Consider the following 22,336-nt stretch of genomic DNA (forward strand, 5'->3'; position numbering starts at 1 on the left):
AAAGCCAAAGTAAAAAAAAAAAATAAATAAATAAAGAAAAAAGTTCCGCAGTGCACTAGGCAGTCCTGTGTGGCCTAGCTGAGGGCGTGGCATCAGCAAGGAATGTGAACGCCCTGCAGTCCCTGTGTGACTGACCCAAAGAGCAGGAGTGCGAGGGGGTAGACAGTGCGGGGAAGGTGCGTGAGTAATAGTTCTTCCAGCTGGCCGAGGGGGAGGGCGTGCGACAGCCAGAGAGAAATACCCTCTTGGAGCACATGCCTCATGCCCGTCTGTGACTCCTCTGTCTGTAACCTCAGGTAGTAGTCAATGATCCTCACCGCCTCGTCCACCAGCCTGTGTGAGGAGCACCAGTGTGAGGGATGCTGGGAACACATGGAAGCTTGTACAGTTATTGCAAAAGAAACCATTGCACAATGGAAATTTTGATGCCCTTGTGATATGGTTTAATTTATTTGTTTATTTATTATTATTTTCTTTGAGTGCGTGTCAAGGAGAATGACTAAGGGCAAAAAGGTGAGAACTGAAAGCCCACTCAACTTGCTATTCCCAAAAAGCCACCAAGGAAGTAGCCTGAAAAATTGGCTAATTTAGTTCCAGAAGTGTTTGATACTTCTCTTCTGAAAGAGTTTAAATGACTGGAAGGATAAAGAATAGAAACAGGTAGAGTTCCAGTTTACCTGTAAAATCAACCATAAATCTGACACTTGCAGGGAAGTGGAAAGTTGCCAGTATCCATACAAATCAACCCTAAAATCCAAACCTAAAAACATGATAGCTGGCATCCCTAACATCAATGTCCACTTAGACTAATACTATGCAAATAAAGAGAGAGAGAGAGAGAGAGAGAGAGAGAGAGAGAGAGAGAGAGAGAGAGAGAGAGAGAGAGAGAGAGAGAGAGAGAGAGAGAGAGAGAGAGAGAGAGAGAGAGAGAGAGAGAGAGAGAGAGAGAGAGAGAGAGAGAGAGAGAGAGAGAGAGAAACTAAAAAAAAAATCAACTCCAGTAACTTGAAACATATACAGTACAAGTCAAAACAAGCAGTCTCAACAGCCTCACACTAACATCTTGGAGGGGTAATCAGCAGAACTCTTGTCCCGCTCTTGACTAGAAGACTCGCTCTCTTTCCTCTGCCTCTCCATGGTTCCCTCTGTGTTGGTGCTGTCCTCTCCCTGACTGGCAGTAGTAGCAGTGGTGGTGGTGGTGGTGGTGGTGGTGGTGGGTCTGTAGAGGTCTTTGCCTTGCTTGAAGAGTGCACAGAGGTGGTGGTGCATGGCCTGGCTGTACTGGCGCTCTAAGGTGTACAGGGTGGCCAGTGCCTGGTGGGCCTCTGCATCTTGTAGCTGTGGACGGAGAAAATATGTCAATGAAATGCCAACGCTATATATCCCTATGGATGATGCATCAGCTCAACAGTCCCTTGGTATACATCTTTCATAGGGAAACCTTCAGGTCCTATTAAAGCTTTGACTTCCTTGACCTGCCCTTATTATAATTTATTTTCAATGCATATAATGTATAAACTTAATGACCAATAAAAATATTAATATTAAATTAAAGCACATCAAAATGCATTGAGTGGTCCCCAAGATTAAGAGTTGAGGATGCTAATGGGAGAAGGCCACTTGAAAGATGAAAAGCCAGGGTAAAGGTGTCAGCAGAGGCCAGGCACCTGAACAAACAGGAGGCTTCTATGTCACAGCCAATTCTTCTGGGGGCACTCTCAGAGGGAATGAGGTGTCAGAGACAGAGTGATGGACAGATAGAGAGATAGATAAGTATATAGTGTAAAAAAAACAGTGAGTGAATACCAACAAAAACCTAGAAGAAATAAGCTGACAACCATTGTTCCCAAGAGTTAAATATTCCACTGGCATACATCTCTAGTGGGAAAAAATTACAGTGTGAAGATCTATACTGGTAACTGGAGCCTCATTCAAGGAAAAACAATGAACACTATCTCTATTTCTTTCCCCTGAGTGAATGAGGGTTTGTTTTCTTCTTTATTGGTTAGGTTAGGAGGAGGAGGAGACAATAATAAGAGTGAGAGCACCCCTGCCAGACTCACCATGGTAGTGACGTTCTTGGAGTTGTAGCAGCCGTGGAAGAAGGTGAGGGCGGAGTGCAGGGTACGGATGCCATACAGCCCATCGTCCTGCTCATCTGTTTGGGGCTTCTTGTCTTCCTCAAGCTCCTCCACACTCTCCATGGGCAGCCGACCTAACCACCAGTGGCTGCCGTCCCTCAGCTGTGGGGGTGTGATGGATAAGTGCTTGCTGCCTTGCTTGTTTACACTTCATATCACATTGAATCACTGCCAAGAGTTTGCTGATTGATGGACTGGAGGTGCCAAAACAATGGCAACAGGAAGCTACACTAAAAAATGCATGTTCACCATCACCCAACCAGCAGCACAATATTGTCTTTATCCACAACAATACAAAAGGCAGACAACAGACCACAGAACCAAATGAGAAAGGATACATGTCACTTCTTGCATCACATGAGTCATAAGGTGCAGATAATGGTCATTACTACACACTAGTCAAGATGAGAGGTAGCCTGCAGCACTGGCTACAATGGACAAAACAAGGAAGGAACATGTGACACTCAAAACACATTCTATCTACCTATATGCCAGGCTGGCAATCCCACACAGAGCAGCTAAGACAAAGCACCACACGCTCTCACACACATCATCCACACTCTTAGCCCCACTGGCCCCTGGTGGAAAGGGACAGTCTTGTGGACCACCATGCTACACCCCAGATGTTCGGGCACTGTGGCAAGGGCTAAGAATACTGCCACTTTATCTCCTGCATGTTGTAAGAGATAACTAAAAGGGATAGAGTTATGGGGCTAGGAACCCTCTTCTCTGTATGGCATCCTACAAACAGACAAAACAAGACTCAAACAAGTTGACACTGCTAAAGAAGGACTGTCAGCACTCCTCAAGACTCAAAGTCAGTAAAGGCACCTGACACTCACCTTCTCCTGGGTGGTGGAGGAGATGCCATAGTGGGGCGGGGGAGGGCCAGGGTTGGGGGGCAGGCCGGTGACGGGTCTTGGAGTCTCACAGTTGGAGTGGACACTGTGAGGCACCTTGAGGACCCTCTTGGTGGTGCGCAGCATGAACACTCGCCCCGCCTGGCCCTTGTCGTCATCCACAGCACCACTCTTGCCAAGCTGTACAGAGTAACAATGTAATATTGGCTGAGTTATGACACCAATGCAACACAGCCATGGAGTTGTTAGTGCTTCACTTGTACAAGAAAAGGAAAGAAAGATAAGAGAAAAATTCACCTTTCCAGACAAGGCAGCTGATGAGTGGAATATATTACTGGTACAAGTTGTGTGAATGTATGTAAAAAAAAATATTCGCACATTCAAAGAAAAGCATGGTGACATGGTATCAAAGGGCAGGGCAGGACAGGCTCAACCTAATCATGTAAATTTATATACTACGAGAAGTCATGTGCAAAAAAAAAGTAAATAAATAAAATAAGTAAATAAGTAAGTAAATAAATAAAAAAAGAAAAATAAATAAATAAATAAATAAATAAATAAATAAATAAATAAATAAACAAATCAAAACAAATAAATGAATAATAATAATAATAAGAAGAAGAAGAAATAAATCACAGTATCATAGAAAATCAAACAAAGCTGTGCTAAAAATGAACACATGTCAGAGTCAGTCCTGTATATCCCACTCTCTTGACTTCCACCAACCCATCCTCTATTCTGAACCAGTCAATCCTCCACTGTGAGAACAGTCTTGTGACACATTCTTGAGGAGGGGAAAACACTCATTCTAAAATAACATCATGGGTCTTTTTCTGCTTGTTGTTGCCCTTGGCCAGAGTCCCTCTTACACACATGAAAAATAAGAAAATAAATAAAAATAAAAATAATATAAATAAATAAATAAACAAATGAATAAAAAAATGATAAATAAAAAATAAATGAAATCAAATCAAATCAAATCAAATTAAATTAAATTACATTAAATTAAAATAAAATAAAATACAATAAAATAAAATAAATAAATAGGTAAAAAATTGCCTGGGTCATCACAAAGGTATGGCCCATGTTCAAAAATGCTTTGCTCTCTCATCACAACTATTTCAAAAGGACACAGGGATAATTAATTGGGTTGTCAAGAGTGTTTCTCCTGTTAATAATGTAGAAGTCTTGTTGATCTGTCACTGAAACCATAATAACTCTTAAAAACCCACATAGCTTCAACTAGAGCTTTTTGAAAGTAGTGGGGGTGCAGTGAAGAGGTGATTCAGAATATGATCCCATCTCAGAAAGGGGACACAAAGCACAGCCTGCCCACGACTCACCTGGGAGTAGAAGTTGGAGCCCCATGCCCACAGCTGACCCTGAGACTCCAAGGCCAGGGTGAAGTCTGCCCCACATGCCACGTCTGTGATGTACGCGTCATCCATGATGCGCACTGGGCTGGTCACCTCCCTCCTGTTGCCAGTGCCTGCCAGGGAGTGGGAGAGAGAGAGAGATGTATTTTCGTGGCTATTGCATTCTGGCAGGTACAGCATGCAGTCTTGCACCATCCAAATTACATGATAAGGCAGTATTAGAAGATGAAGAATAACTAGAAGAAATAAGAGAGGTGTTGCATTTTGGAGGCATGCATTCCTTCCTTACCTAAGTTATATAATAAAACAATAATAAAAGATGGGACCTAGTGAGAGGAAGACAAAGACATGTTAAATCTTGGTGGGTCCAGCATACAGTCTTTCACTGGCTAAGTTACACAATAATACAGTATTAAAAGATGGGACATAAACTAACATTACTCAATCCAGTAAAAATACAATTCTGTCAGGATAACAACTTCTTAGACAACAACAAAACAGGTCTAAACAGTATATATATATATAAAAAAAAAAAAAAAAAAAAAAAAAAACCAAGTCAGCATTACAGAACACTCTAATACACGCGCGCACACACGCACACGCACACACACACTGTATCTACACCATCACTCAACTAGCAGCACAACATGGTCTCTTTACCCACAGCACCACAAAACACATCCTCTACACCACACACACACAGCAGGATAAACACACTCACCCAGCTGTCCTGACATGTTTCTGCCCCAAGAGTACAGTGCACCATGGGTAGTCAGCAGGAGGCAATGCTGACTTCCACAGGCCACGGCTCGCACGGCACCAAAGCCATGCGGCATCTCCACCTCCTGCGGCAAGAGGTGGCCCAGGTCGGTGGGGTCGCATGATGGCACTGTGTTGGCACTCACTGTCCGGGGCATGCCGCTCATGTCTGGGAGAGAAGAGCAATTGAAAGGTGTTGATGAGTACTGAATAGTTGATATACTAAACACATTTTTTTATTAAATATGTATATTTTTTTTATGTAAGAAGGGCACTGGCAAAGAAATAATAGTAATAAAAAATAAGTGAATAAAAAAATAATGAAAAAAAAGCCCACTGAGGTGCCAGTTCCAAAAGAAAGGTCAAAAGGGTCAAAGAAAATTGGAGGGTAAATGCTGTGAAACCTCCCTCTACTAATATGATTTTGTAAAACGGCATAAGAAGAGTACAGTAAAATCCCTCTCATCCGGCATTCGAGTATCCGGCAGCTTCAAGTATCCGGCACATTTTTCCCCAAGCCTTAAAATCAATAAAAAATCAATGTGTACTTATAAAATCAATTAAAATTCCCGCGCGAGGCATACTTTGTCCCCTCGCCACCAGAGCGCACTGCTTCGCGCCACCCGTGGCCCACTGCACTGTGTTTACTCAGTGACTCAGTCCTGCGTGTGCACTGTTTATCGCCTGACGCCTTCATCATACCTAAAGTTGTAGAAAAGAGGAAGCGTGTTGTGCTTACACTTAAGCAGAAGGTAGACATTTGTCGACGATTAGAGAGAGGTGAAAGCAGACAGCAACTAATGGCGGAATATGGTGTGGGCTCATCAACTATTTATGACATTAAATCCTAAACGAAAAAGTTGCGGGATCACATGAAGGCCACCAACACCTCAAAGGCAGCGGAAAATCGTCACACACTGCAGTATCATCGTGGTGAAATGATGGAAAAGGTGTTATACGAGTGGTTCAGGTTGAAAAGATCAGAAGTAGTCACAATTACAGGCCCAATGCTACAACTGTGTGTTGATAAGTGTGAGGTGGCAGCGCGAGTGGCGACGCGTGGCACGGCGATCAGCTGATCTTTGTTATGGTGAGATGTGTGAGTGTAGGGTGGTGATTGTGGACATAATTTCACTTCTATTCAAGTATCTGGCAATATTCAAGTATCCGGCATGTCAGCGGTCCTGTTGATGCTGGATAAGAGGGATTTTACTGTATTTTAATTCTAAATGCCAGAATAAGACTACACTTTTTGCACTTATCTCCCAGATCATTAGTTTTTGAGGAGCTACAGGTTCACCTAACTTTCCAGAGAGGTAGAGCACAGGTCCTGAAGAGTCTTGATGTCCCCCTCACACTTACTTCCATTTGTGATAGGACTGTTGACAACGGTGGCATCTCCACCATCCCCTGGGGAATCCTGAGGGGAAGTGCAGCTGCTCGCTGTCTCTGAGGCCTCACTGGGGGTGCCTGGGGCCTCACCCTCACCTCTCACCTCTCCAACATGCCCTGCTAACTTCTCTGGGGAAGGGTCAGGGGAAATCACAAAAGACTTGGCACTGTCACCCTCCCTGTCCTTCTGCTGCTCCTCCTCTGGGAGTGTGGTGATTGTGTCCTCACTATCATCTAGAGTTGTACTTGGGTTGGTCGGGGGACTTGGGGAGGCTGTGGCCTCTTCCCCTGACTCAAAGCTATCACTAGCACCATTGATGTCCACAGTTGCACTCTCCCCTGGCGACCCAGAGGACGTGCTCCCTTCACTTGCCGCCTCCCGCTCACCTCCCACCCCCTCCCTGCCTGGCCGCACATCGCTGCCACCACTGGCTCGCCGGCCAGCCTCTGCTGCCTGCTGGCAGGACCGGGCACGGCGCTGCAGCTGTGCCTGCACCCGGAGACATGCAGGGTTGTTGCCCCACATGTACACCTTGTGGCTGCGAGTCACTGCAATCTGCACACAAGACAAGAACACATGTTTATAAAGGACTTCCATACTCAATCTTTCATATTTCATATTTTTCATAGTGTTATGGATCAACTGTACACCATCACCATCTCTAATACCTGAGAATTTGTTATGGTGTTTTTATAGGACAACTATGTCCTCCTTATTTACTACTTGATATTATTCTTCTTACATTTTCAACCCATAACTTTATGACTGGTTTTGATGTTCAAGCTTCAAGATATACTATGGTGAAGGTTGAGGGAACAGTAATGAAATCTGTGAGCCTCACGTTCTGGAAGTATCCTGCAGTGAGGTGTGTGGCGGGGCCGGGCAGGTGCACCCTCACCGGCCGGCACACTTTCACTATGCCACCATTGCCAATCTGGCCATACGTGCCACAGCCCCAGGCATACACATTGCCATCCTGGGACATGGCAACACTGTGTGCGTATCCACCATCTGCTTGTACGATATGCTGAGGAAGGAGGAAGAGAGAGAGAGAGTGTTGTGTGATTCACAGGTAAAGAACAAACACACTGCAAAGTAAACCCTTGACATATACTGAACATAATAACACAATAAGCCTATTGAATAAGCTGTGCATTTAACAAACTCTTGATGGTTATACATACATAAACCAAAGCTGTCTCCCTGAGAAAGGTAGGTAGCCAAGACAAGGCACACAACTTTCACATTCACACTCATTCACCCTCTCAGCTTCTTGGCCCCTGATGGAGAAGAGAATGCACTCCTCCCCCTAACTTTACATGGCTCTGCTGCACAGCTTGGTTATATGAGATAAAAACAGTAAACCCTCTTAGCCTGATCAATAATCCCTGCAAGTAGTGAAATAATTTCAACTAAATGTGGGAGGAAGTTAGTAAAATTAGACTAGAGCTTGTATACATATTACTGAGTGACTCTCCTCATAAAATTACTTGAGTTTGCAACAAGACCCAATGGATACAGCACATTTCCAAATATAACTATCAGATCTTCCAAATAGTTTTTTTATATCCTGATTTTACTGCACAAGACAAATATTCAATGATAGCATACCTAAGCTGAGGCACCCGTAACCTTACCTTCTTGGCAAGGAGTGTGACCGGGGAAGGGTGGTGCACGTCTTCCACACCGTTGTTGCCCAGCTGGCCATGCACACCCCAGCCCCATGAGTACAGCCTGCAATAAGGAGATGCTTACTGGTGCACGCACGCACGCAAGCATGCACACACACACACACACACACATACAGTACAAATAAAACAAAAATGATGAAGAGCACTTGTGTCAACCAGGAAACATACCATTAACAGAACACAGCAACAACCTCTTCACATGACAAGAGATAAGGATGTACAGTGTCTCAGATAGACTGATAAATAGGCGGAATGCTTTTCTAGGGGAAATGACATGCACAAAGAATGATAAGCATAAACTTAAAGAAACAATATTGTTAGGAACATTAAGCTTGAGTCAGTCCTGTAAAAATATAAAATAAATAAAAATATAAACATTTAACATTCTTAAGTGAGCAGAATTTGTCATTATTTATATGAAAAAATATTACTAAAAACTATTGAAACATTAAAAGCAGGAAGAAGTACAGTAATAATAATAATAATAATAATAATAATAATAATAATAATAATAATAATAATAATAATAATAATAATAAAAATAATGAAAACTTGTATACTTTATGTAGCTGTCTCAGATGCTCTTGTATGTCCCTTGTAACTCAGAACTAGTGGCAGGACCCAAGTTAAGACTATGATGTGTGTATGTATTCAACTAGTTGTATTTACCTAGTTGTCCCATCTCACCTAGTTTACCTAGTTGTCCCATCTCAATATCTACTCTTATCCAGCTTTTCCTTAAAATCATGTATAGTTATTGCATTTACTACTGGTTTTTGCAGCTGATTCCAGATTCCTGCAGTCCTTTGCAGGAGACTGTTCTTAATTTCTCTTCTACACACACCCTTCTTCACCTTCCTCTCATGCCCTCTAATGCTTCTAAAGTCTCTCACCACCAAATCACTCTGGTCTAATTTTTTACAGCCTTACAAAATCTGATATAAGACAATCAGGTCACCTCTCTCTCTTCTCTTCCAAGGTGGGCAAGTTTAGTTTCTTTAGTCTCTCTGATAGGGTCAGAGGCAACTTTGTTGCTGCTCATTGTATTTTCTCTAATTTCTTTATGTCCCTTTTAGTGCTGGGAGACCATATCAATGCCGCATATTCCAAACAAGGTCTTATCACTGTCACAATTAAATTCCTAATCATCTCTTCATCCAGATAGTTAAACACTGCTCCTATGTTTCTCACCAGATTATGTTTCCCCTTCTTACATGTACCTCTAGAGACAGCTTATCAATGACAGTAATTCCAAGGTCTTTCTCTTCACTTTTCACTTTTATTTCCTCATTACCCAATTTATAACTGAAGACTGGCCTCATACAACTATGCCCAAACTTCAATACTTCACATTTTTTTTATGTTAAATTCCATTTTCCAAGTGCCACCACAATTCCAAATCACATTCAGATCCTCCTGTAGAGCTTCACAATCTTTTATCCTCTCCACTTTTCTCATCAGTTTTGCATTAACAGCAAATAGATTCGTGTAGCTATTCACTCCTTTCATCATATTGTTCACATAGATAGCAAGCATAACTGGTGTTAGCACCAACCCCTGTGGTACAGTACTAATTACCTCTCTCCAAGATGACTTCCTATCTTTCACCACTGTTCTCATTTCCCTTCCTCTCAGAAAGTCATTGATCCAATGTAGGAGTGCTCCTCTCAGCCCACCAAACATTTCTAATTTCCACATGTCTCTTGCAGGGCACCTTATCAAACACTTTCTTTAAGTCCAAATAAACACAATCTGCCCATCCCTCTTGTTCTTGTACTATATCTATGACTCTGGAGTAGAAGCACATTAAATTCATTGTACATGACCTTCCTTTTCTAAATCAAAATTGTGTCATTTAATATTTCTCTCTTTCCAGATATTCACTCCATCTTTGCATCACTATTCTTTTGCACATTTTTGCCACTACACTTGTTAATGACACCAGTCTATAATTAGATGTTTCTTCTTTGCTTCCAATCTTATATATGGGGACTATATCTTTGGGCATCACTTAATGAAGTTATGATGAGTTTGCAAACCTTGTGTGCAAGTTGATCTCTGGATTTCTGCAGCACTCAATTAGATACTCCATCAGGTCTCTGCATCTTCCACACATCCAAGTCTTCCATCATTATTCTTACCTCATCAACTGTTACCTCAATCTCACTCACTGTGTGTGTGTGTGTGTGTGTGTGTGTGTGTGTGTGTGTGTGTGTGTGTGTAAGTGGTCACAGTACATGCAAGCAGGTCACTGAAGCAATACATAGTGTGTGTTGAACACCTCAGGTGACTGTAGGCTGCAGTCAGTTAATAGTAAATTAGGTTAAGTTTGCTAGTGTTTGGAAGCTGTTTAGTGCTCACTCAAGAGGGTAAAAGTATGGTATATTGAGTCTAGTGGCTAGTGATATTACATTGAGAAATTCTATGTAGACAATGAAAGTGTAAATACAAAAAAATAAGATGCAAGTACATAAAGAGATAGAAAGAAACTCTTCAACAGAGTGGCAGATGACAGGAACAGATTGTGCAATCAGGTTGTCTGTGTCAAGACAATATGGAGATTTAAAAGATTAGATAAGTTTATAGACAATGATAGGTGGCTCTAAGTTTGTTGTATGCAGGGACTGCCACATGTAGGCCTGCTGGCTTCTGGTAACTTTCTTTGCTTTCTGATGTTCTCGTGTGGTATTGTGAAAACTCTAGCTTGATATAAGCCTGAGTGATGAAAGGGTAGAACTATGTGTGAATGTCAGAGTTCTGTTTACCTGAGGATTAACACTTCTTCAAAATAGTTCACCAGTTTTCCATTCTTTTTTTTTTCATGCATTTCTTATGTCAGATCAGAGTCTTCTCAACAGTACAATACCACGCACCATAACAGTGAAGGGAACTGTTCATACTCACGTGCCATCTTCGCTCACACACAGCGAGTGGAACTGTCCACAGGCAATGGACATGATGCCTTTCCCCTCTAAGGCCGACACCAGGGTGGGCCGCGGACACCTGCCTGTTCCCCCAACACCCACCTGGCCGTACTTGTTGCTGCCCCAACCGTACACCTGCAAAGGCCACACATCTCATTCACATCTAACACACTCTGGTCAGTTAATTAATTATTTCACTGACTAAAAAAGGAAACTTCACAGTTAATTAGTTAGTTCACTGACTAAAAAGGAAAATTCAATGTGATAAAAGAATAAAAGAAAAATCACAAGTGAAAGCATACCATATCTATCCCTTGATCATCGTAATATTAAAACACACACACACACACACACACACACACACACACACACACAATGTTCTACGTATCTCTCTCTCCCCCCCCACGCACCCCATTATCAGTGATGGCCAGCATGTGGTTCTTGCCGCATGCAACGCTCAGCACCCTGGTCTGACTCAGGTAGGACACCAGCTTGGGCTCCGTCCCGTCCGACACCACGGAGGGCAGCACCCGGCCATTGATGAGAGGTGCCAGGGCTGGGCCGCCTGCCAGGGGGCCTGTCAGGAGTGGCTGCAAAGATGGCAGGATATAATCAGACTCAAACCAGACCCAAAAACATGGCACTTCTTATCCTACTGTAGTCATAGTTTGTGAAGTGTGGAGTAATATAAGCAAACAGTCTATAAAGGATGTAAAGATCTGCTATTGTTTGTTATCTTTTATTATTTAAATAACAGAACTGCAGTACACTCTTGTTCTTATGTTGAAAACTGGCACAACAATTTCAATCATATGTTTGTTTCTGTTTAACATTCTTTGTTATCCTTTGCACATGTCGGGCTTAGATGTTTGAAAACCATAATTACAATATACTTTTATTCTAGTCTTAACAATTACTGAAGATGTATGAATTACATAAAACTCATTAATTCTGGTGTCAGCCTGTACCCCTCCCCAGGACCCCTCACCTCCTGGTCCTCTGGCAGTGTGATCCCCATGCCATTCAGCAGCTTTGGGGAGGTGCTGGAGCGTGGCCCGTGTCCCAGCACCCCATAGTCAGACAGCCCCCAGGTGTAAAGAGCGCCCCCAATGATGACTGCAGTGTGCCCGTAGCCGCAGCTCAGCACCTGCCCCCGCACCTTGTCCAGTGGCACCGGCACTTTCTGGGGGAACAGCAAACAGGGAAAAAATTTCAAGTTCTAATCAGAAAATACAAAGAAAATTAAAGAAGTTATCACGAGTTTTGGAAGGCATACACAAAGGTAAGAGAAAACAAAGCTCACCTCTTTGGGAAGCTCCAGTTTGTAGGTGAGGAGGGCTGGCCTGTAACACCACCCCCTACTCAGGTTGAGCTGAATGATGATGGCCAGGAACACCTCAATGAAGGTCTCCAGGGACACCAACTCCTCAGCACCCCCCGGCAGGAGACAGGAGCTCTGCACCACTGAGGACAGAGGGGGAAAGGCCTGCTTCCTACCATTGGTGGCCTGCAGGAAGGGTCTGATGGCAGGATGTGTGGGGTTGTACAGGTCGGCCAGGCGCCGCAGCACTGACAGCTCAACAGCCCCTAGCAAGCTCAGCACCAGGGCAATGTGGGTGCGGGCCAGCGACGGCCGCACCAGCAGCACCTGCCGCAGCTCGGGGTCTGACACACAGTGGAGGTAGCCAGCCTCTCTCTCCCTGGCTACTGACAGCAGGCCCTCGCCCCGTCCCGGCCCAGCCAGCTGCTCTGAGCTCAGCGTGTCTAGCACTGGTGAAGATTGTGAGGACAGCAGCAGCCTCAGCTTCTCTAAATAGAGTCCCCTGGAGGCAGCCAGGTACTGGAGAGTCTCCCAGCGCCAGGCTCCAGCGGCCAGGCTGAGAGCCAGCACTTCATCATAGTACTGGTTGTCCCGCAGGAACAGCAGCAGGTTCCTGAGGGCCTGCTGCTGCGGGGGAGGCTTGTGGGAACCTGGCAGACACAAGTGGTGCAGGTGACACACAATGGCCAGGTTGGCAAGGTTGCGCCGCTCCTCAGCACCAAGATCAGGGCCACTCACCCCACTGGTCAGGGTGCCCATGTAGGTAAGGAACTCTGTCACCAGGCCCTGTGCTGCAAACTTGATGGAGCACTTCACGTGGGGGCACTGTGAGGCAGAAAGCACCAGAGATTAACACCACATGTGTCTGTCAGCCATATGTCAACAGCAACATGCGACGTCTCATCCAGATCACAAGCAGGCTACCTCACAAAACACTTTTTTAGACATCAATTCAGTATAATCACCTCATCCTAAGCCATGGAGATTGTGTGAATGTTTTTTATGGCAAGCTCGCTGCACAAAGTATGCAGCCTGATCATCCTTCTTACCTGTTTGCATAAACTTGAACTGTAAATCTCAGTAACAGTAAAACTTTCCCAGCCCTCCACAAAACTCTTTGATGTCACCTTACTTTACTTGGAAAACAAATAACATTCACTGCATAGCAAGAATACACATAACACCAGCCTTATATTATATACAGGAAGTCTTCTGAAGACAAAAGATGACAAGATATTAAAAGACAAATATCCATCAATCAATCTCCACCTAGAAAATCAAACAACAGGTGAGTACCATTGCAAAGTCTACACTTCCTAACAAACACCTCAGCACCTCAAGGCCCCACACACCTACCCTAGAGTGTTTATAGAGAGCAATTGCTGCACTGAAGTTGCGTGACCTGAGCTTGACGTCAGCAGCCAGTTCAAAAAGCTTTGGGTCGAGGGAGAAGATGGCGCCAAGTTTGTTAGCACTGTCAATGTCCCCAACCTTGAGCACCAGGTTCATGAAGAGGGACTCCACACTCATCCTGTGGGACACAGGGAATATGAGGATACTGACACAGGCTAATGGGAAAAAAAAATATTCCAACAGAGCCAGAACAGAGTGAAGGATGCTAGGACATGCTGCTGGAGATAAATTCGTTCCTAAAGGGATTGAGAGTGGAGGAATATAAGACTCTAATTTTATCCTGCAAGTGACACAAAACAAGGAAAGGATACTGGTATATGCTTCTGGGAATAAATTAGTTTCTACAGAGCCAAGAGGACTGATTGAAGGATTGTAGAATTCAAATTTATTCTGCAAGAGAAACACAACAGGATCTGCAGAAGTTGGGCAGGCTTTTATCTGACTGTGAAATCATAGTGACAGAAGATAAGAGAATACAGATGGACAGTTAACAGAGATAAGTGAAGAATGTTGTGGGAAGCCTCTCATCCTGCAGATGATGGTAATGATGATGATCTAACTATATACCAGGCCAGCAAATTCACATGAAGTTGCCCAGATAAGACAACAAACACAAACACACACACACACACACACACAAACACACACACACACACACACACACACACACTGTCATGGCAGACAGTGAAGTCAATGCAAACAGGCGCTCCTAAAAATCCAGTCATCTACGTCACTGAGAGCTGCCCTAGTGGAAATACAGAGGTGAGAGTTCACACTGGTTTTACTCATTGCTGTCCTGTCTCCAAAAGTGTTTTGTAGAAAGCAAATAAATTGTTATAATGAACAGTGAAGAGGGAGCTACTTCGGTCCCCACTATGTTGTTTACACCAACAGGGACCATCCCAAATGCGAGACAGGGAGACTTCTTGGGATTTGGGGAAGAGGACCGAAGGGTCGGGGAAGCAATGATGAGGAGGAGAATTATCACACTGGAAACTGAAATGAAGGAAATGAAGGATAGATTTGACAAGATGGAGAAGATGGTTGAAACTTTGATCACTGAGAAGGGGGGTGTGGAAAGGTGCATATGACAATCTACATAAAAAAAACTAACATTATATGAAAAGAAAGCAATGGAATATGAAGGCAAAGTGGAAGAGTTAAACATAAAACAGGAAAATTGGAAGAACAAAAGGAAGAAAAGATCAATTTTAGGAAAATTGTGGAGGAACAAACCAAGGCAAACAACACAAAACTAACAGAAAAAGTTGTTCAAGTTATAAAACAGAAAGAAAACTTGGTGAGAGACACTGTGGATAAGAAAAAACAGTTGTGGTATTTGGCCTAAAGGAAGTGTACACCTCAGTGGAATGAAAGAGAAAAGAAGGAAAAGATTTGTGTGAAAAAATTAGTGGGGACATTACAAGAAAAAGAGCTGACTGGAGAGATCAAAGAAATTAAAAGATTGGGTAGATATGCTGAGGGTGGACAGTGTCCTATGAAAATAAGGTTTAGGTCACAAGTGGCTGCAGAAGAAATACCGAGTAAATCCTGGAAACTGACCAAGGTGGAAGAATACAAATAAGTGTGGATAAAAAAGAGAGAACCAGAGAAAAGAGAGATACTATAAATGAACTAAGAAAAGAAACAAATGAAAAAAACGGAAAACTATCAGAGGTGGAGAAAAAACATTTCTTTTGGAGGGTCATGGACATGAGGTTGAGAAACTGGTACAGAAGGGAAGTAAATGCAGAAGGGGAAGACTAAAAGTAGCATACACGAACATAAATGGACTAGTGTCGGCAGTGTTGGAACTAGAAGACTATTTAAAAGAGGAGAAACCGGATATCATGGGGATCATTGAAACTAAATTGGCAAGGGAAGGGGATATAATAAATATTGGTGAAGGAAAATACAACCTCAGGATGAGAAATAGAAAGAATCAATGGGGAGGAGGTGTGATGCTTCTAGTTAAGAAGGATTTATTAGTGGAATCTGTCACATAGGGGGTGGAAGAGGCAGAAGTATTGAAAATAAGCTTAAGACAGAATATTGGAAGATACCATAACGTTGTGGTGACTTATGTTCCCCACTATTCCAATTCTTGGAGAGAGAATGAATATAAGAAAATGCTTGAAGACACAAGGACATGTTTGGCAGAGCAGCTTGAGGAAAAGGACAATATACTCCTGATGGCAGACTTTAACTGTAAAGAGGTATCTTGGGAGAACTGGACCACAGAAGGCAGTGAGTCATCATGGGGGAACAAGCAATTAGACCTAGCTATTGAAAATTTCCTGACACAATGGGTTACAGATGACACAAGATTTAGGGGAAATGAAGCACCTTCAAGGCTCGATCTAATTTTCACCAAGGAACAAGAAATAGTAGAAGACCTTAAATACATAAACCCAATAGGAAAAAGTGATCATATGCTGATTCAGTTCACAGTTAGAGAAAATAACTTCAGTATAAGGAAAGAGGACCACAGAAGAGAATGGCTAAACTATAGCAAGACTAACTTTGGGCAACTTGGGAAGTATTTCAGTGAAGTGAATTGGAACAGTTATTCAAAAGGAGGACATAGAGGAAAAGTGGACAGCTTTCCTGGACATTTATAATAAGGGAGTAGAGAAATGGGTATCCAAGAGATCAACAGAGAACCTTTTCAAAAAGGATTGGTACAATAAAAAATGTGCAACGGCTAGATTGGAGAGAGAAAAAGCATGGAACAAGTGGAAGAAAAACAAGAGACTGGACCTGTGGAACAATTATATGAAGAAGAGGAACGAATATGTCAAAACTCACAGAGATGAGCAGAAAAATTTTGAAAAGAATGTTATGAAGAAATGTAAAGACCAACCAAAATCATTTTATAAATTCATCAATGGAAAATTAAAGAGTAAAGATGAAATAAGCATGGTAAAAGCTGCAGAAGAGACAGTGGATGACCCAGAAGAAGAAGAAGTGTTTGCAGAAGAGACATCAAGAAACATAGCTTTCCACACAGAAGTGTAACAGTGTGGAATGAACTTAAGGATGAGATTGTGTGTGCAAAGACAATTCATAAATTTAAAGAAAATCTAGATAAAAGTCAATATGGAGATGGGACAGCATGAGCCTAGTGTGGCTCTTGTCCTGTATTTCACAACTAGGTAAATACACACACATCATTCACACTTAGTCCTGTCAGCCTCCAGTGGAAAGGAATAATGATGATGAGAGAGAAAAATTAGTTTGTATTGAAGCATTTGTAAGTCTCACCTTGGCTGGCAGACATAGAGAGCATGAGAGGTGACTATAAGACATCCATGAGGCCAAGTGTGTGAGGGAAGCTCAACCTCCTCCTCCTCATCGTCGTCCTCCTCTTCCTCCCTGACCCGCCCTGGTCTGCCCATGGGGGAGCACTGACCCGAGTACCCGTTCTCCTCCTCAGGACCCACCAGTGGAGGACTTGAGTGAAGGGAGAGGATCTCTTCATCCTCAGGCATCTCAATTTCTTGTATGACAGGGTTCACCTTGGTGTCCTGGAGAGGTGTGGGGAAGGTTATGTGGATGATAAATTGCTTCTATTTACATCTCAAGTGTGGGAATGCCTCAAGGTTGCAAGAGTGTGCCATGATAACTTTCTTATTTGCATCTTAATAATGGAAAGTAGTGGCTCTTACAAAAGTCACAAAAACTTTCAAGTGCCTAAGTGACAGAGAAGAGAATGTTGCTTGTATATAATGGAGAGATAACAAGAGAACACCATGAATTAGGGAGCTGACTAAAATTAGACATTTTGACAGTAATTAATAGAGAAGCAAACTTGAGCTGAACACATGACAGATGAAGAATCACAGTAATGGAATGACAACCTGTGTATAAAGCATGAGGCAAAAGTAACCTGAGAACTTAAGGGAGGGATGAGGAAACAGCTTTTGCTGAACAGCACACTGACAAATGGGGGTGGCTACAGGAGACCTTTCTCTTACAATGGAATCATAGAGGCTGATGATGGAGGTAAATGCTTGAAGCCTGAAGGAATGTTCTGCTCATATACACAAAACATAACTTACACAACACACACACACACACACACACACACACACACACACACACACACACAATACAGTACAATACAATACAACACATCACACAAACACCCACACTCAACACAAAACACACCCACACACAACAAAACAAAACAACACAAGATGACACAACACAATGCAACACACACACACACACACACACACACACACACACACACACACACACACACACAATACAACACACAAATACATACAACATAATACAACACAACACAACACAACACAACACAACACAACACAACATACACATACAACACAACACAATACAACACACAAATACATACAACATAATACAACACAACACAACACAACACAACATACACATACAACACAACACAATACAACACACAAATACATACAACACAACACAACACAACACAACACAACACAACGCACACACACACACACACACACACACACACACACACACACACACACACACACACACACACACACACTCACAATGGATCCGTCAATCTTGGAGGAGGAGGAGAAGAAGGTGGACACCATGGTGAGCCTCTTTGGTGCCTGAGTGCTGGTGAGGAAGATGACCTCATCCTGCAGCACCACTTTGTCCACGTCGGGCACCACCTTGAAGACATAGAGGGGCGTCTGCTCCAGGTCTGTGCTGTACACCTGCCAGGGAAGGGAGACCAGATCAGATTGGATCACTGTACATTCACACATCATCTTTGTTGCTTATTTCCTACTTTGGCTCCCAGTTAGACATGAATTTCTCTCAGTGTGGCTAGCCTCTTCTTCCACTATTGTCTATTTTGTATGATTCCTTCTCTTTTAAGTTCTAGTTTTGGCATGTTGTACCTCTCCTAGGTGTTGTTAGCTGTATTTCTGTTAACAAGTGTACAAAAGGTTGCAGGTGTCACATGCTCAAAACATGATTTAGTACCATGCTGAGACTTGTCCCTTAAATATACCAGAGACAAGTAGTGAGGCTCCAAACATGAACAATGTTAGAAGTACATGAACAAATAACTGAAAAAAAAAAGTATTTTCTATTGAATAAATGCTATAGAAAATTTTAAGCCAAGTAGTAATAGTAGTAGCAAATAATTTCTTCCATAATAACAGTAGTACATATTTTACATACAGTAAAATCCCTCTTATCCGACATCAATGGGACCGCCGACATGCCGGATACTTGAATAGAAGTGAAATTATGTCCACAATCACTCATGCATCTTACCATAACAAAGATCAGATGATCTTAATCAGCAGTTGATCTGATCAGCTGCTTAAGTGTAAACACAACACGCTTCCTCTTTTCTACAACTTTAGGCAAGATGAAGGCGTCAGGCAATATACAGTGCATACACGGGACTGAGTCACTGAGTAAACACAGTGCAGTGGGCCGTGGGTGGCGTGAAGCAGTGTGCTCTGGTGGCGAGGGGAAAGAGTATGCCTCGCGCGGGAATTTTAATCGATTTTATGAGTACACATTGATTTTTTATTGATTTTAAGGCTTGGGGAAAAATGTGCCGGATACTTGAAGCTGCCGGATACTCGAATGCCGGATGAGAGGGATTTTACTGTACCTATAACTGATGTCTGTTTCAAAGTATTTCCCAACAGGCAATGAATATTTTAATTCTCTCATTCTTGTCACACTCATTCCAGCATTTAGGGACTGGCACTTCAGTGAGCCTTTTCTTCACTTTTTTAATGCCCTTGGACAGTGCCCATCTTACATAAAAAAAACAAAAAAAAAAAAAAATCTATCCATTTATTTCACTGGGAGCAGCAGCACCACTAGTAGCAAGAACAATATTAAAAGCAGTAATAGCAGCCACCTACCATAAGAGTGGTGTTGATCTTGCAGTTCCCCACAAGTAGATGCCTTTCCTTAGCATACTGGGGTGTGGCTACAACATCGTGGATGAACTTGTACAGCCTCTCAGGGCGGGTGGCCACAGGGGGTAGCGCCTCGCCCTCTCCCGCTGAGGCTATGGAGGTGGTGGAGGTGGTCATGCCCTGTTCTGGGGTGGTGGTGGCAGAGAGTTCATCAATGTCACAGGTGTCCACTCCTGTAAGGGGATTCCCTGGTCAGTGTCCTGGTCTAGCCTCTCCTGTCATTCTCTGCTACAATGTCATCATCAGTCTATAATACTATAAAAAGGAAATGCCTTACTAGGCATGCCACTCACTCACTCAAGATTACACAATTATACAGAAAGAACAGATACTAGGAAACTGTAATAGGTGAAAATCTCTCCTATGTTGTCTTGTCCAGCACTCATCTCATCTCATCTCAGAAACACCCCCAGCGGGCCCTAGCCATGCAGTTAGTCAAGCTTACAAAGAATAGGATAGGAAGAACAAACACCAAATCAAGGGATTACAGAGGAAAATCTTGCCTTTTATCTTGCTCTGCTAGTCACTTATCTCTTGTACACTGCACACATTCCAAGCAAGGAATTATCTAACCTTCATCAGGAGTCTGCATGCCCAAAATAACATTCACACAGCAATGCAAGGTTTTCCCACAACAAGAAACATGGAACACTCACTCATGTCTGCTCCTCCTATCCACCCAGACACCCTATCTCTCTCTGTCTCTTTCTCTCTCTTTCTACACCCACCCATCCAGACACCCATACACCCTCTCAGCCACCCAGGCACAAAGACATTTTCCACCCAGATGTCCAGACACTTTTTCCACCCACCCACACACACTCTCCTACACATCCAGACAACCTCCGACCCACCGAGACACTTTCTAACCCACCCAAACATCCAGACATCATCTCATACACTTAGACACCCAGACATTTAAACACACTCATCCACTCACACATACACACCCATCCAACCTTTCACCTGCTGAGATACCCAAACACTTTCCACCCACTCACTCATCCAAACTCTCTCCACACACACACATCCTCACCCTTATTCTCTGTGAGGGGTTTGCGTCTGGATCCAGTCTTTGCCTCAGCCAGCCTCTGCCTCAGCATCTGCAACTTCTCCACCGACAGCTGTTTGAGACCCAAAAGACGTGAGCGAGGTGGTGGCCCAGACCGGTGGAGGGAGCCACCCGGACTCTCCTCATCTGGCCACTCAGGGGTGATGTGCTCCAGGGGAAACAGGTACTGGTTGGTGCGCTGCTCAAGGACCAGCCGCCACTGCCTGTCCTCTGTCCCTGTGATCTGTTGAGAGTGGCTTTGTTAGGGTGAAACATACTATGCTTCTTGCTGCTTATTGTTGTTCCTCCTCATGCTGTGGTGTGTGTGTGTGTGTGTGTGTGTGTGGGGGGGGGGGGGGAAGGAGGAGGAGGAGGAGGAGGGGAAGAACAAGAACAACACAAAAAACAAGACAAGGAAAAAAAAATGAAAATGAAAAGAAGAAAAGAAGATGAAGAAGAAAAGAAGAAGAAGAAGAAGAAGAAGAAGAAGAAGAAGAAGAAGAAGAAGAAGAAGAAGAAGAAGAAGAAGAAGAAGAAGGGAGAAGATTATAATGTAATTTCACTTGAAGACATACACATCTCAACAAATAAAAAGAGGGGGGTGAGGCAGAGGGGAAAGTAACAATTGTGAAAATATGAACAAAAAAATAAGGATACTAAGACCAATTAAATCTGCTAGTTTTTAACACTATTTTTGGGTGACCCTTCTGACCTTTCTTTCAGGACTGGTACCTCAATGAAGTTTTTTGTGGTCTTTTTGTTGCCTTTGGCCAGTGCCCCTTACATACGAAAAAGAAAAAAATATTATTATACTTGTTTTTACTTTACACATTATTATTACTAACCCATGGAGTTATCAGTACTAAACAGCAAATGAGAGAGAGAGAGAGAGAGAGAGAGAGAGAGAGAGAGAGAGAGAGAGAGAGAGAGAGAGAGAGAGAGAGAGAGAGAGAGAGAGAGAGAGAGAGAGAGAGAGAGAGAGAGAGAGAGAGAGAGAGAGAGAGGGGGGGGGGGGATACTCACCAGCAGGTATACAGTGTCGTGGGAGCTGTCATGACAAAGGTGCAGCTCCCTGACAGGCACGGTGATGTAGGTCCCACCCACCTCCTTGCCACTGCTTAGCTCAATGAAGGACAGCTCCCCCAGCTCCGTGCCTATGATGGCCAGCGACGCATCCCCCACCATTGTCTGCCACCTGTGGGAGGAGTGGAAGTATTGCAGTGGGTGGAGTACAGAGATCTCATTGTGGAGCAGCTTGTCTCCAATCTACAGGGAGTTCTTGGTTTATGACGGTGTCCACTTTTGCAGTTTAATGGTTACAATGATGGTGGTGCTTGTGGCTGTACATTCCCCTTTGCTGATCTATTAATCTATTTATCTTTTCAATGCTACACTTACACTTTCCTCCATGTGTTTGTCCTAGATTATGACATTACAGCAC

The 22,336-nt window shown here is 43.2% G+C and overlaps 1 protein-coding gene across 1 annotated transcript in view; it reads right to left on the reverse strand.

Annotated features, from left to right (window-relative positions):
• The window catches only part of LOC135113185 (uncharacterized), a 41,457-nt gene that overhangs the window by 9,439 nt on the left and 9,682 nt on the right, over nt 1–22,336 (reverse strand). The window contains exons 5-23 of the mRNA XM_064028303.1: nt 21,919–22,090; nt 20,881–21,139; nt 19,788–20,017; nt 18,438–18,611; nt 17,143–17,405; nt 13,822–13,996; nt 12,448–13,290; nt 12,133–12,327; nt 11,555–11,734; nt 11,125–11,279; nt 8,167–8,263; nt 7,371–7,556; nt 6,499–7,084; nt 5,099–5,305; nt 4,345–4,490; nt 2,984–3,181; nt 2,064–2,243; nt 1,055–1,338; nt 136–333 (exon numbers count right to left, since the gene is read on the reverse strand). Coding sequence (XP_063884373.1) covers nt 136–333; nt 1,055–1,338; nt 2,064–2,243; nt 2,984–3,181; nt 4,345–4,490; nt 5,099–5,305; nt 6,499–7,084; nt 7,371–7,556; nt 8,167–8,263; nt 11,125–11,279; nt 11,555–11,734; nt 12,133–12,327; nt 12,448–13,290; nt 13,822–13,996; nt 17,143–17,405; nt 18,438–18,611; nt 19,788–20,017; nt 20,881–21,139; nt 21,919–22,090 — 4,728 coding nt within the window. The remainder of the gene's footprint in view (nt 1–135; nt 334–1,054; nt 1,339–2,063; nt 2,244–2,983; nt 3,182–4,344; nt 4,491–5,098; nt 5,306–6,498; nt 7,085–7,370; nt 7,557–8,166; nt 8,264–11,124; nt 11,280–11,554; nt 11,735–12,132; nt 12,328–12,447; nt 13,291–13,821; nt 13,997–17,142; nt 17,406–18,437; nt 18,612–19,787; nt 20,018–20,880; nt 21,140–21,918; nt 22,091–22,336) is intronic.

The sequence above is a fragment of the Scylla paramamosain genome, chromosome 25, assembly GCF_035594125.1.
Source record: "Scylla paramamosain isolate STU-SP2022 chromosome 25, ASM3559412v1, whole genome shotgun sequence".
Classification (NCBI taxonomy): Eukaryota; Metazoa; Arthropoda; class Malacostraca; order Decapoda; family Portunidae; genus Scylla; species Scylla paramamosain.